This window comes from Condylostylus longicornis, unplaced genomic scaffold, assembly GCF_029603195.1.
Source record: "Condylostylus longicornis isolate FDR11 unplaced genomic scaffold, ASM2960319v2 ptg000051l, whole genome shotgun sequence".
Taxonomy (NCBI): Eukaryota; Metazoa; Arthropoda; class Insecta; order Diptera; family Dolichopodidae; genus Condylostylus; species Condylostylus longicornis.
In genome coordinates, this window is record NW_026578020.1 from 1,070,645 (window position 1) to 1,086,991 (window position 16,347).

General features: G+C 30.1%; 1 protein-coding gene across 7 annotated transcripts in view; it reads right to left on the minus strand.

The window, feature by feature from the left end:
- Positions 1 to 16,077, minus strand: part of LOC129611518 (phosphatase and actin regulator 1) — a 112,085-nt gene extending 96,008 nt beyond the window's left edge. For 2 of the 7 annotated variants that reach the window (XM_055524704.1, XM_055524701.1), the window contains exon 1: positions 7,964 to 8,902. In XM_055524704.1, coding sequence (XP_055380679.1) covers positions 7,964 to 8,672 — 709 coding nt within the window. In that variant the 5' untranslated portion in view covers positions 8,673 to 8,902. Of the gene's footprint in view, positions 1 to 7,963; positions 8,903 to 15,651 lie in introns of those variants that run through there. The other 5 variants (XM_055524706.1, XM_055524703.1, XM_055524705.1 and 2 more) reach the window with 5 other exon arrangements.
- Between the last annotated feature and the right edge of the window lie 270 nt (positions 16,078 to 16,347).

The window sequence follows — 16,347 nt, forward strand, 5'->3', positions numbered from 1 at the left end:
GAACTAAATCAGTTAATGCATGGCGAAGACATTATAAAACACATCAAATCACAGAGAATAAGGTGGGCTGACCACTTAGCACGGATGCCTGAGGACCGCAAACAAAAGCGAATCTTTGAGTACAAGCTATTGTTAAGTAATTTGTTAAGTATTGTTAAGTATTGTTAAGTATGAACGTCTTGGAAAGTGATTTACGAACACTAGAAGTTCGCGAATGGAAAAGAAAAGTGGAAAACAGAATAGAATGGAGGCAACTTCTAAAGAAGGCCAAATCTCACAACGGGATGTAGCGCCAGCAGAAGAAGAAGAAGTTGTTAAATTTGATTTTTTGAGTACTGTAGTTATTGTTTTTGGAATATGACAATATTTTGGTTTAAGTTTTATGGCAGTCCCCGTAAGATCTATTGCAACTAAGTTTAATAGGAATGACAACCCCATAACCACACCCATTTATACAATATATCAATATTGTAAACTTTATAATTTCCACGATATGACCAAATTTTTGAAGTTTTATGGCAATTACTATGAGAACCTTTAAAAATAAATTATATTAGATTTGTAGTCCTATTACCAAGTATGTGAATTTGGAGTACTATAGGCATTTTAGTTTCTGACTAAATTATTTTTGGAGTTGCATGGTAGTTGTTGTAAGAACTTATACAACCACTTTTAAATTTTATTAAAGTAGTAACCTTATTATCGCATTTGCTTATTCAAAATGCGAATATTTTGACATACAGACAAACGGACGAACGAATCGACGGGCAGGCATAGCTAAATCGACTTAGAATTCGATACTGAGCAAGAGTATATACGCCTATATTTCAAATAATTATTTCTTAGCCTTACAAACGGAACTGTAAATTATACCGAACATAAAAATGATTGTTATTATAATATATATATTCGAAAAAAAATAGAGAAATGTATGAATTTACACTTACAGTCACAAAAGTATTGACTCACCTTTAACTATTTCAAAAAAGTTTAGTTTTTGACTACTGTATATTGAGAAAAAATAAGCCAACTTGAAAAAATTTATACATCGTTCTTCATATTTTGTTATAATTAAAAAAAAAACAAAAATAATAATTAAAACAAAATTCATATTCTAAATGTAGACGCACAAAAGTATTGACTCAATATTAATTGACCAATATTAAATTTATCTATATACATTAATATTTGATTGAGTAACCTTTCGACTCAACAATAGGTCTATTGGGCTTTGAATGGATATCAGGGAAGTGCTAATTTTGGAGAATTCTTCTTTTAAGCAGGATTTCAGCGGTTCTGTACTTCTAATATCATGTTTCAGCAAAGAACATTTTAAGTAGGTTCATAAATGATCTATGGGGTTCATGCCTGGTGATTGTGGAGGTGTTTCAAGCTTTGTTGAAACACTATATGGGATTCATTCTTTTACTAAGAAAGTAAAATGTTTAGGATTATGGTTATATTGAAACATATAACCATTAGAAAGTTCTAATTGTTCTGCAATGCTTCTTAAATTTTGTTTTAAAATTTTCAGGTGAATGAATTTATTAGTTGTTGAACCTATAAAATGCAGGTCACCAACGCCCAACGCCAATCTCCGACGTGCAACCCCATACCGTTATTGATCCTCCACCGTGTTTTACTGTCAGTAATGAATTTCGTTTATTATAACCCTCACCGGGCTTTCGCCAAACACGTTTCTTGGATGATCGAAAAATTTCAAATTTACATTCGTCGCTGAATATAACTTTGTTCCAAAAATTAGGATTTTTAGTTAAATGAAGATTTAACTCAAGTTTAGCAAAGGCTAAACAATTTTTCCTGTTAGCTTCATTGATTCAAGGCTTTTTTGGTGCACGATTATTTCTATCGAAATTTCTAATGGTCTTATGCACAGTTTCAACGTTTACGTTAGTTTTTGTGGCTTTTCAGATCTCCTTACAAATAGTTACACCACTGGCAATTAGGTTTTCTTTGGCCCGTTTTATGGTTTGTCTGTCAACGTTAGGGGTCAAAACTTTAGGTTTACCAGAACGGGGTTTATTTTCTAAAGGACTTTGGGTTGTGTATTTCTCTATTATGTTTATTGGTGCCTTGTATTTGTAGTATATTTAACTTTTGTTCAATTTTTCTTTGAGAATACCCCTTTCTCATAAAGAAAAATAATGGATTTTCTTTTTTCTATTGTTCTTTCTCGAACTTTACCCACTTTTTAAATATTAATTACAACAAAACACCAAACTTTAATATTGTAGTATAAAGAGGCAGCTAAGATTTATTATAACACTGATTACTAACGAATAATCCACTAACAAAGAGGAATTCCCCAGTTTTTCAAGAATATTTTTACAATGAGTCAATAATTTGGTGCGTAAAAATTTGGAATATGAATTTTGTTTTTTTTTGTTCTTTTAATTTTTATCTTCTTTTTTTTATTAATTTTATTTGAATTATTGATTAATTTTATTTATTTTACTCCAGGCGGATTGGGCCACGCAATATTTGCAGTAAGGTAAGCTTGTGAAATCCAATATCTAAAATCCAATAGAAATTCAGACGCGACGGACTCACAATGAGCGGCTCTTGATCTACCACTGATCCCTTAGGGACGGCAGAAATTATATGGGCGGCCTTGCGCGAGGGAATTTTTCTCAAAGGCTAGGAGAAGAAAACTCCGAAATAAAACAAATCATATACAATGAACAAAACACAAGGATTGTATACCCTAGGTGCTAATCCAGTAATGCTTGAGACCACTTATTGCATAAGAGATCGGCGCTTATGGACCCATTTAGAAGGAGATCGGAGGTCATGCGATCATCCCAATTGGTGATTGCCAACAAAAATTACAGAGTTAAGGATGATAACTCTGGGAAAAAGTCCAATAAGTCTGCATAAGACAAAAAAATTAAAACCCAAGAGGGTAATATGAGAAAGCATCTTATATAGGATAGTAAATTGAATACTCAGGACCCAAGAATAACCGAGTTAGAAAGTCTTTGTAAGGTGCTACAAAACGAGATATGCAAATTATAAGTAGAGAATGTAAATTTAAAAAATCAAATAAAATCTGCATCAACAGAAAAGAAGAACAAAGATGCCGAAGTTACGGGGACGACGGGGAAGAGCTGGATAGAGAAACTAATTGGATTCTAAAACAAAATAATGCAAAGAAGCGAAAAATGGAAAAATTTCCTGAAATAAATTCAGAGAAGAAAGTTAAAAAAAAAATAATGAAACCAGCCCTAAAATGAAGGCTGAAAATCCAAAGTAGCACAAGTCTCCTCCGATTATATTGAGCAACATTAAAAACTACTGTCACATAGTTAAGATATTAAAAGAAGAAAAAATAAACGTTAGGTTCAACACCAATTAAAAATTAACGTGGAGAATGAAAATGAATACAGATTGTGAACAAAAGCTATAAATGGGTGAAAATTTAAAAGTTAGCACATTTGCGTCACAAAAATGTACACTTAAATAAATACTTTTTTAGAAAATAAATTAAACTATAATTAATAAAATAAATAAATTAATTTTAAATAAAAAAAATTTTTAAATTGTAAAAGTAAGTATTTTTGGGAAATTTTGGAAAATTGTCGGAGCGCGTTTTCTGTTTTCATATAAATGAAACTTGTCACAGGCCACATTTTTAGCACTTTTCCAAAAAAAAATTTGAAAAAAAGTGCTTATTAGTTTCACTCTGTCCGTCCGTCCGTCCGTCTGTCCGTGTGTCTGTTTACAAAACTTCTACATCCTTGAAGATAGAAAGCTGAAATTTCATACGTACATAGATCTTCACTAGAAACTTATTTCCGTAGAACAAAATTTTTAGCTATCTCCCCCCCTCTAAAAGTTATACCCCCCCAAAACCCTAAAATTGGCCTTTTTTTAACTATTTGTTGCAATGAAACCATAAGCATTTTTGAAATTTTGCAAACGCAGAGAGGCAGCGACTTGCTTCCCCTAGCGCGATACACTATAGTTAAACTTTAGAAAACAAAATGGCCGTTCAAATTTACCGTTATCTAAAGTCTTTTTTTCCAAATTTTTGATTTCGTTTTTCTTCTAGACCCCAGCCTGTAGAAGCTTGAAATTTTAGGGGCTTTTAGACATTAACAAAGAGTTCATTTTGTTAGAAGAAAATTTTTTTCCATCTCCACCCCCTCTCAAGTTATCGCCTCTTGAAATTTGTAAAATTTGAATTTTTGACACCTTATATTTCCGAAACCGCTAGCTTTTTCAAATTTCTATAAACACAAAAAGCTAACGGTAAATTTCATAACATTCAAAAATATAATTATTTTTCTTAACACACACAATTAACCCTTAAAATTGAGCATTATGTTAACCCCTCTTTATATTAATTTTTGCTTTATTTCAAAGACTGCATGTATGCATCATCCTAAATATATGCAATCCTAGAAATAGCTTTGTATATGAACGAAAATAATTTTAATAGTGTGATAAATATACATAAACTGTATTTAAAAGCAGAATTTTCACTTGTTGAAGGGAAAAGTGCTACAATACAAACCAGTGGTTTGACCCAACTTTATTAATTTTCAATTTAAATTTTCATGAACTTCCTCCACAGAAGGATATATTTTAAATTATATTGCAAAATTATTTCATTATTTTTAAACAAAAATCAAAAATTAGTTTTTAAGTTTTAATTTATTTTAATTTCATTTTAACAGAAAAAAAGTGTGTTACAAGAATTGTTCAACTGCGTTACTTCAACTATGTTACATCATAAAACTTCTTAAAATTAATCATTTTTTTAAATATTTTGGCATCATTATTTGTTTTAAAGAATACGCAATAAGTATATTCGGGCTTGTGGTGAATATTGTTCCAAACACATCGCTGGAGATAGTTTGAATTTTTTTTGCCGTGAATGTAAAACGTTTTTTTCAACTGTGTTATGTGTTTTTTTTTTTAAATATTATTTTTAAAAATTCAAAAAAGTGGCATATTATTAAGCAAACCAAGTAAACTAACCAACTGTATACCTTGAAATGCAAAAATATGTTGTAGTTTTATATTAATACGCTTTTTATTTTAAAATATTCTACTGCGTTACTGTTCAACTGTGTTACTAAATTTAAGTAACGCTACTGAGGACATGGTAACAAAGTTGATTTTTAAGGCAGTTTACTCTAAGTTGGTGAATAAATTCTTAATAATTTTACATACAAATAGGCGATAACATGTTTTATTGATTATTAGACAAAATGCCGCATTCTATTTTATATTTTAAATATGTATATTGTTAAAAATGCAAATAAAAAACTTAACCGAATATATACAACTTCATCGAGAGGAAAAAAGTTAATATCTTAGCATATTCCAGAACAGCAGGAAATTTACTGTTTTTGTTTTAATTTTTTTTGTTAATATACTGAAGACTGAATCAAATTTTTCAACAGTGTTACTATATTTTCCACTGCGTTACTGTTTTGTCACAAAAAAAAATATTGTTTTAAACTTTTTTCTTCAAATTTAAGCTTTTAATTTTTTTGTTATGGACATTTTTAGAATAAAAAATTAATTTTTAAAGCAGTTATGTAAAAATTCCTGCAAGAAAAAAACTATTAAATAGTTTTATTTTAAAAATAAAAACTTTAAATTTAAAATTAGTAACAAAGTTGAAATAACTTATAATTTATTTTTTTATAAAAATGATTTTTCAATATTACAGAATAAATTTATTTATAACTTTAATTACAAATGAGAGTAAAATATGAAAATAATAATTTCCATTGAAGAGATCGAAAAATTTAAGCTATTTTTATCGGTAACGTAGTTGAACTAAATTCAAACCTGAGCTTACTTTTTTGGTTATAATTTCTAAAATATTTACAAAACCTCCGGACCACTTGAGGAGATTGTACATTATATAATAGGCAACTATAAAAAAATAATTTTAATAAAAAATTCTAAAAAAATAATTTGGAAAAAAAAATTCATTTGTGCCAACTTTTAAATTTTGACCCAAATAAGGCTAGATTGGAGTGGCACACGTATGAGAATAAACTGACAAAGCCAGGTAAAGTTATGGCTCGAAATTTCCATCCATCGTGTGAGCCCAAGGACATAAAAATGAGCTCATTAGCAAAGGCTTTGAATGTCTAGATTTGTAAATTAAATGAAAAAAGAAAATGGAAAATATATTTCAGTACAACTGCCGCTCTTTTAGTTATCTTTTGACCATTCGGAAGAGATAACCAAAATCTATTAAATAGAATACTTATAACACATGAGAGTAAAAATTGAAGCTCTTAGAAGCAGCAGGTCCATTCCGAAATGCAAAAGGTGCGAGAGATTTTAACACACACAAAAGTTTAGCCAAAGAGAGACTAAATGACGGCAGAGTGCAACAAGAAAGATAATTTTCAGCCCAAATCTGCGAACTTTAATGAGACACACTCTGATGGCTGTCGAAGTTGTTTGGTTGCAAAAGAATTGCAAAACAGAATATTAAAGAATAAATTCAAAGAAAATCAAGTTAAACTTAATCAAAGAAAATCAAGTTAAGCTCTAAATATATCCAAAATAACAACAACCAGAAAAGTGTTTAAGGGAGTGTCATATTCACAAGCGCTTCAAATCAAAACAGGATATAAGAATAATAATAAGGAACCTGAGAACAAAACCCCACAAATAAAAAGAACTGACGCAGACATTATGCAAATGATGCATAATATGTTGATTGATGCATAATTGACGAGATCTCTAAAAGATTATTAAAAATAGAAAAAAAAATACACTGAGGTGTATACCAGGACACCAAAGAAATTAAGAAAAGATGTACGTAAATGAAGATGTACGTATAGTAACTTGGAATGCTAATGGTGTTCTTAATAAGAAACAAGAATTAGAAATTTTTCACAAAACGAGAAATATAAATACTTGTTTGCTGTCGGAAGCTCATTTGACATATAATACGGCTCTTGAAATAAAAGGTTACAATCACTATTAAACGATACATCTAATACTAATAAAAGAAAGTATAGAACATTATGAAGAATTCAAGATAGAAACTACTGAAATTCAGCTTATTGCGATAAAAATTAAGTCTACTAAACAGGACTTTGGTGCTCTTGCTGTATACTGTCCACTAAATTGCAGCATTAAGAAAAATACTTTTAAAGATCTCCTGTACAAACATGGACATAGATATCTAATAGGAGGTAACATATGCCGAACATACAGATTGGGGTTTAAGAATCACCTCAACTAGAGGATGAGAGCTAAAAAAAACTATTCAAGAACTAGGTTGTTGCTATCACTCCAGTGGCTCTCTTACTTATTGGCTTACTGACACTTACAAGATTCCTGATTTTATTAACTTTTTTATAACTAAAAAAATATCAGAACTTTCTTAGGACTTAGGAATTCCTTCGGTTGTAGGTGAAATTAGGAGTTATGCAACAAAGCATAGGGCTCGTCTAGAACAGCATGAAGACAAAAACATTTAAACGAGCAAGACCTTTCGATTTAACACGAAATACCAATTTTCTTATGGGAGGTATTTAATTACTGTACGGAAAGACAAAGTTAGCGCAACAATAGTTGGTCTGTAGTACCAGTTTTATCCCTTCAGAGTTTAGGTGATTCTTTTAGGGTAGAAGTCATGCCCCCCCCCCACTGACGGAGGAAAAAGGCAGGTAGCGCCGTCCTTCCTTGTCTTTCAGGATTTTTCCACCTGGTAGGAAAAAAAATTTTTATTTGAAATATATATAATACGAGTATATATAATATACGAACTTTATAAATATGGCTTACTTTATTTACACTTAAGTTACAAGAGTCAAAAACGAAATATCTTTAAAGAATTTAAAAGTAAGTCAACACTTTTGCGACTACCTGTAAGTACGTATATAAAATGTATGTATGTAATTCACAATCAAATTATAAGTTGAAACAATATATCAATTACAAAATACTTTTCGCTTACCGATGTTGACTGTATTCACTGCTTCTTTGGCTACTGCTGCTGCTGCGACAGCTGGTCCACACTGTAGTATATCTGATAAAGATAATGAAGATGCTATTAATTGCCTCTTTTCTTCAAAATTCAAATAATCCATTGAATTACTTCGTTGTGGTGTCACAGTTATTGTCACAGATTTCTGCATTTTCGCGACCAGACATACTTTAGTTTGTTTTCGATTCGCATTTGGAATTTCATTATTCACCACCATGTTTGAATTAAGTTGTTGTTGTTTTTGTGGCACTGGAGATTCAAATAATCTATCATTATCGGAATTTTCATAAACATGATCCTTATCATTACTATTATTCTTATTTATCAAAATATTGTTAGTTAAATTTGACAAATTATCATCAATAGTTTCTGAGGTAGAAACTTGTTGTTCTTGGTTATTCTTTTGCTGACATTGAAAAAATTTTGACTGTTGTAATTGCTGCTGTAAATTTTGCTGCAAATGCTGTTGGAGTTGCTGATGAAACTCGGATATTGGAGAATTTGGTGATAATATTCTAGATGGAGGTACAGCTAATTGCAAAGTATCCTGAGACTGCTGTTTTTTGTCGCTATTTTTTACAGCAATTAAATTTGTAGATGATAAAACCCCTGAAACATTTCTTGAAATTGTTGCATTAACGGTGTTCTTGTTATGATTTGAAGTGCTTCTTACTGACATGACTCAGTATTGTTTTTTTAAAGTGTATAAAATTTTCGACACAGTACGTTTTGTTATTTCATTAAACGTGTATTCATTTACATACATATGTATATTTAGAAAAAGTTCAAAATTTTAAATTTTTTGTGCGTACATTGAAACATTTTTTATTGCTTTCTAAATAGAAACATAATTTATAAGCCAATCTACCAATTAAATGTATAAATATAAAGAATAAGTATATCTAACTAATTTTATTTGTCACTAACATATAATATTTTCTACTAAACAATTACTTATACTTATATATGTAAATTGGAAGTAGACATTTTATAAATTGGTTTGGCTGCAGTATAATATAATTTGTTATTTTACTCATTTACTTATGTATTGTAGTTATTATTGTAAAAACTTTTGTGGGAAATTTTTTAGTTTGATTACTTTTATAACAGTTCATTTTTATATTACATTTTTATATTACATTATTTTATTTCTTGACATACATTTTTGCCTTAAAAAATTAAATTTTTGATTTAACATTATTTTTAGCAAAACTATTAATTGACTTTTTTTAAATATAATACATACGTTATTTGTCTTATAAATTGCAAAGCGTACTTGATTAAGCAAACTTTTCTTTTAATAATCACTGGTGTTCATTTTTTTTAAATACTATTATCAAAATTTTTGGCACAAGGTTTTGCACACTTTTATTATACGTACACGTAACGTATAACAAATATTATAATTTTAATAAAGTTGCTTTTCAAAATTCCTGTTTTTATTGTGTGTACATAAATTTCATAATTATTTTTTGAAACTTCAAAAATGTTTTAAATAAGTATTTAAAATGCAATATATGTATATATTTGTAAATGAAATCATAGTTTAATATGGATTGTAAAAATTTTATTTGATATGCAATTTTATACCATTACCATTAATTTTACATAATTAAAATCTCTTGTGCTCTGTTATAAACTCCTATAACGTACCATGGCATCTTAATATTTTTGCATTCGTGTATAGAGTATAAGTTTTTACGAATAAAAAGACTATTGAATTTCTGTAGTCTAGATATAAATTTCGTACAGGAAGGATTTGTGTTTTAAAATTTAATTTTAATTTAAATTTAGTGAAAAATTATATTTATTATTTTTGTTAATAAATAAAATGAAGATTTAAGTATAATTTATATTTATTAAATTTTTACCGATCACATTCTGTACAATGAGGTAGGGTATGTGATTGCGCCAAATTTTCGATGTCGAGTTTTTGTTGGGAACGCATTTCTCCATAGTAGAAAAGCGTCAATAAACTAATTTTAGAGAAATGTCGGTCTGCCGGTCTGTGTGTACACGCGTCTATCTCAAGTTCAGCTGAACCGATTTTGATGAAATTTTGATGAAAAGTTCGGATGTCAAAACAATGAATCTATATTTTTTTTTGGGAAGATCAGTGCTCGGAAACCAAACGGCTCGGGCCAATTTTACATTTTTTACCATGTCTAAATGTTCAAAATGCATTTTCATAACCTTCTATAACACTTTCACTAAACTAGGCGATGTACACTGCGGTCAATTATGTGTTGACCACATCAGATTTTTTCTTTTATTCGTGATATTAAGTTAAAACAAAGGTGCTTTCAAAAAAATAATACTAAAGTTTATTAAAAAAACAAAATTGACTTAATAAATTGGTAAGATATACTGTATTTTTTAAGGTTTTTATTGTACGCATATTTACTTAAATAAAGTACATGATTAATGATTACATTTATAAAAACTTGAAAAAATGAATCTTCTAATGCAGGGCAACCAGGAACTAAAACAACAAATAAATGAGCTGCGAAAATATATATTGTTGCCCCGAAATTCTAACACGCTGAAGATTCATAAACTTCAGCTGCCCAAAGAAGGTTAAAGCGGAATCGATGACAACCAAAGAAAAAGAAGCAGCCGCGTAAAACTTCCAAAATCAAAACAACCTAAAATAAAAGGCTACAGGTTAAATAATGAAAATACCGAGAATTCCGAAAATGGATTTTAATAATCTTGACGATAGTGCAAATGAAGAAGACTACCATAAGAAGGCTGATGGAGAGAACCACAATAGGGAAGCTGATGTAAAGAAGGCTAAACCACCACTTATCTAGATAGCTGGAGTACAAAACATTAATCCTTCAAATAAATTTCTTCTCGACACATGTAAACAGGAACACAGCACAAAAGCAATAATCACAGATGAAGGTCAAAATATAGACCTCGGAGCCAGAAGACTATAGAAATCTAGTCAATGGACTAAAAGAAAAAAACACAAAATTCTACACGTACAAGTTAAAAGAAGAGAAGTTTTCGAAATGTACTTAGAGGGCTGCATCCATCTGTTAATCCCACAGAGATAATGGAGGAGATAAAAAACGAAAACCACAATGTTGTAAATATTTACAACATCAAGAACAGATATAACGGCGCCCTACTTCCGTTCTTTTATATAGATCTATGCCCGAGTAAAAACAACAAAAACATCAATAATATAAAAACTTTTTTGCATGCTAAAGTCACTTTTGAACCTCCACATAGGAAAAAGGATATTCCACAATGCATCAGAAGTCAACAATATGGGCATACATACAAATATTGTAATAGAGATGCCAGATGCGTAAAGTGCGCTGGAAACCACTTGACAAAAGAGTGTCAACGAAAAACTAGGAGCGACAACGTTAAATGTGCATTATGCGTAGGCAACCATCCGGCAAATTATAAGGGTTGTAATCACTATAAGGAACTACAGAAAAGAAGTTCCCTCCATTGCACATCAAGCAACAAATCAAAATGGAGAAAAATTCACCGGTTCAACAGAATGTCCTTATTCAACCAGACACTTCTTACTCAAGTGTAATACGTTACAATAATATATTGTTGAGAGTATAATGAGAGTATTTTGTACTCTCAACATAATGTGTTGAGAGTACAAAATGATTCACAGAAGAAATCAATAACCTTAAGGTCATGGCGAAAGATCTATTTGGACAAACAACTACTGCTAAACCTGTTGACTTCACTCGTTACAAAAATGAAATAATGCCTTTTCTTCTGAAAATTGCACATTGGAATGCTAATGGCTTAAGTCAACACAAAGAAGAGTTGAAAACTTTTATCAATGATCATTATACAGATATCGATCTTATATCAGAAACACATTTTACAACTAAAAATTATTTTTATAATTTTAAAATACAGCGTACATACAAGCAATAAGTGCAGTAATTGAGGATTGGTTCAGACCCATCACTATTTCAGCCTTATATAGTCCACCCAAGCTTAGCATCTCAAAATTCCAGTATGAAGATTATTTCAAGTCACTTGGAAACGATTTATTGCTGGCGGTAATTACAACGCAAAACACTTGCACTGTAGGTGAAGAACTACTTTATATAAGAGCAGACAGTTATTTATGGCTATGCAAGGTAATGGATTAAACCATTTATGAACGGGTCAACCAACATATTGGCCAACGGAACCAGATAAACATCCAGATCTAATCGATTTTTGCGTTACCAAAATCATCCATGGTAAACAACTTGATGAATCTTGTTTAGACCTATCCTCGGATCACACGCCCGTAATTGTAAATGCCCCTACAAGGGTTCTAACTGAAGCTAAATCGCCGAAATTTTATTCGAACCAGACGGATTGGTATAAATTTAGAGATTCATTGGACCACCATATAAGTTTCAACAGACCTCTAACAGATGAAGGAAAAATTTCTAAGGCGATTGTAGAGTTTACCAAAGCAATAGAGTCTGCCGATAAAGAAGCAACACCGGTACAGAACCATACAAAGTGGGAGGAAATATATCTGAGAGCTGCGAAGCTTGAAATATATAATAAAAGGAAACTTAGGAAAATATGGCAAAAAACTAGGGCTCCATCAAATAAGAAAAAACTGAACAAAGCTAATAAAAAAATAAAAACATTACTTAATAAGATAAAAAACGACGCAATAGAAAATTATTTAACCAACTTAACGCCAAGTGAAGCAACAAATTATTCATTATGGAAAGCGGCGAGAAAGTTAAAGGACCACAACAACAAATTCTTTTTAAAAAATGTCAGCAAAAAGAATTCATTTAACGAAATTTATACATTTTTCTAGTTAATGACTTCTTTTCATTTTGTACTTTTCTTTTTCTTTTTACTTTCATTTATTCAATTTGATTTGGTTTGTATAATCTGTAATATTATTAGCAATATAATATAATGTACTCTATTACCTTATTATATCTTTTTTATTTTAAATAATTTATGTCATCTTTAGTACAATCTTTCACGTTTCTATTTTAGTTTATACAAATATTTTTTTTTAAATAATACATATATTTAAAATTAAATGTTTTAGATCCAAGATTTTTTTTTAATTTCCCATAACTTTTTTTCCTCTATTTTAATATTTTTCAGAGATGGAATTTCTACTTCTCAAAGACACTCAGACACTCTCTTTATGTTAGCTATATTCTTGTCTAAGTAAAACATATAGGACTAACTATCCACATGTTATTGTCCATCCATGCATCAAACTAATACGAGTAGTAAAAAAAATATGTGCGCACGTAATTAAGTGCTTAAAACTTTCATCCTCTTTTCTGTTTGTCCGTCGGATTGGGGAGTAGAAACACACCTATAGCACACATGCTTGTGGTACGAATCCACAAAATCCGAATTCGCATTTAATGCAGAATGGACGGCTTGCTGGTAAGCGTCCGATCTCAAAGGGACGGCAGTAGAAAAAATCTGGCTGGATTAACAGCCACATATCTTAAGACTTAATATTAAATTTCTAATTTTAAGAATATAAATGCGGTAGAAATATCTACCAAAGTGTCGACAAGATTTTCAGAGAAGTCGCCAGTGGAAAAAAAAATTACTTAGCGAAATAAATGAACCCATTTAACAAAGCGCAAGGGTTGCAAGGTCTCCCCCTATGAAATTAGAAGAAAAACCATAGAAGTTTATAAAGAAAGAGTCTTAAGAAGACAACAAAAGTAAACCCACTGAAGGTAATATAAAAAGCGAATGATCGATTCGCAGATAAGCGATTTGGAAAATCTGTATAAGGAGCTGAAAGAAGAAATCTGCAAACTCAAAGCAGAAAATCTGAGATTATTATGACAGTAGAATGCAGTTTCAAATGACACCGAAAAACACAAAATAGGTCGTGTAGGAAACAGATGAGCGAAACGAAAAGCTAAGGGTTCACCAGTAATAGAACCGGCACTAGAAATGAATAGCATTAAAGTAGAGAAATTAACTTAAAAAACATAAACACTCGCCGGTAATAGTTAGTAATTTAACTTATTTTACGCATTTTATAAGGATCCCCAAAGAGGAAAGTATTGATGTGAAAGTAAACAATGATCAAATAAAAATAAATGCTGAAAGTGGAAATAAATAGAGATAATTAACTAAAGCGGTTGGCAAAACCACATCGGAGTGGCATACTTATGAAAATGAATTGACGAAGCCAATTAAAATAATGGTCAGAAACCTACATCCATCATGTGAACCTCAGGATATTAAGTGTGAACTTATCCAAACGGGATTGTAATGCGTAGATATCATAAATAAAATTAAAAAAATTAAAGAAAATTACGTGAATACTATTAAAATATTACCCCTTTTCGTGCTGTCCTTCGATTATACCGAAAACATAAAAATATATAAAACAGGAAATCTTCAGCGCATGAGAGTATGGCAGATGCAAGAGATGCCAGTTTGGACATAAAAATTTTGCCAAAGAAGGGTTATATATGTTAAATATGCTAGTAAACATTGGCTTAAACGGATCCTGTGTAAACATAAAAGAATCTCCAAGGACGATGAATACTTTTATATCAAATAAGGTAAAAAATGTTTACATACTCACAAGTGGCTTCCAAAATTACAGAAGGTTATATAGATAAAGACCTAAAAAAAGGCATGAAAACTAAAGAAATTTACAATAATACAGAGCAACAACCTAAAAAAAATTTTCGGTAGCATAATGCAAATGATGCAAGACATGCTACAAAGAATTGAGATATAGTAACGTGTATTTGGCGATCCCGAAGCGATTCCACTTTTTGAAAAATGTCTATAAATATAGCAAATGGTAAGTGGAATACTAATGTAGAAAGTCTGAATTGAATGTATTTCTTATAACTGAAAATATCGATGTATATCCGTTGCTAGAAACACATTTGGGGAAAGATTTGGATATGTTGGGTTATAGATGCCACAGGGGAACTTACCCTGATAACCATTCAAGAGGAGATGAAAAAACCATGAAGCATAATGAAAAATCCAAATTAGAGACGGAAACCGTTCAGCTTGTGGTGAAGAACTCACCAAGCAGAACCTCAATATTGGTTTAGTATATTGCCCACAAAGATGTAACCTAAATAAGGATATTTTTTAAGGATTTTCTTTATTTTCGTATCTAAAATGAAAATATGTACATTCCGTGAAAATTTGATTTATCAAATGTCATTTCTAATAATACCACAAGAAATGAAATCGTACCATTAGAATTACTAGAATGATTAAAGGCGCAATTATCATTATTGAGGTTATATAACATAATTTGAAGAATGATGCGCGGCGTTAAATCGCGACTAATATCCCATTATACATCCCTATTCCTAATATAGTTCGTACGGAAGTTTTAGGAAGTAACTACAATTATACCAAAATTCCAATATAAATATTTCTTTAATATTGCTTTGTTTAATAATTTTGGTTACTTATAATTTTTGATGCCATAAATAATTTTCAGCATACTTTACAAAACTATTTTACTTTCTATTTTTCTAAATACTTCAAATTAAATCTTTCTGAATGTACATAATCTTAAAAAATGCCAAAAAAACCAATACAATCTCTTATAAGTTTTAACTGACTGATATTAATTAGTTGAATTAATCTATTTAGGTATTAAAATTTCCATGAATATGTATACTTACATACATACAGAGATACCACACGAACCAAATACATATGTCTCCATGTTTTTTCCATTTTTTTTAATGTTAAAATAACACATACTGTAAGTTCTCTTTTTATAGGGTTTTAAAATTGTACTTTTTGCATTTCATTTAAAAAATGAACAAACATTCATATAGGAGGATTTAAATCGATTACAATGTCAAAAAAGAAAAATATACACAGAAAGAAAATGAAATTTATAAAAATCAATCGCCCATACCGCTGATGTCTGTTACAGCACTGTTTCTTCTAATCATAAGGGTGATTTTGAATCACATTACAAACAGTAAAAACCACTAACAGATTGCGATAATGTTTAAAAAATATAAAAACAAGTAATAAATGTACTTTTCAATAAAATAAAATTAATTAATTTTGAATAATTGTTTATTTTAAGTTTTTGAATGAATTTCTTTCAGACACTTAAGTAATTTACTAAGCAGCCTACTTAATTTACTAACATACCTACTTGCAAAATATTTTATGCGATTTTAAGTTAATTTCAACTGCTTCTTTTGGTTTGTAGTTATTTTGGGAAATCGCGGATTCCTTTTTCGAGGTAAGAAATGTCCTAATGTGAATTTAAATTTGAGTTTTTCTGAGGAACATATCTACCACTGCGAAACCTGACAGTATTTAGATTCCAATATGTAAGTTTCATTTTTCTATAAGTA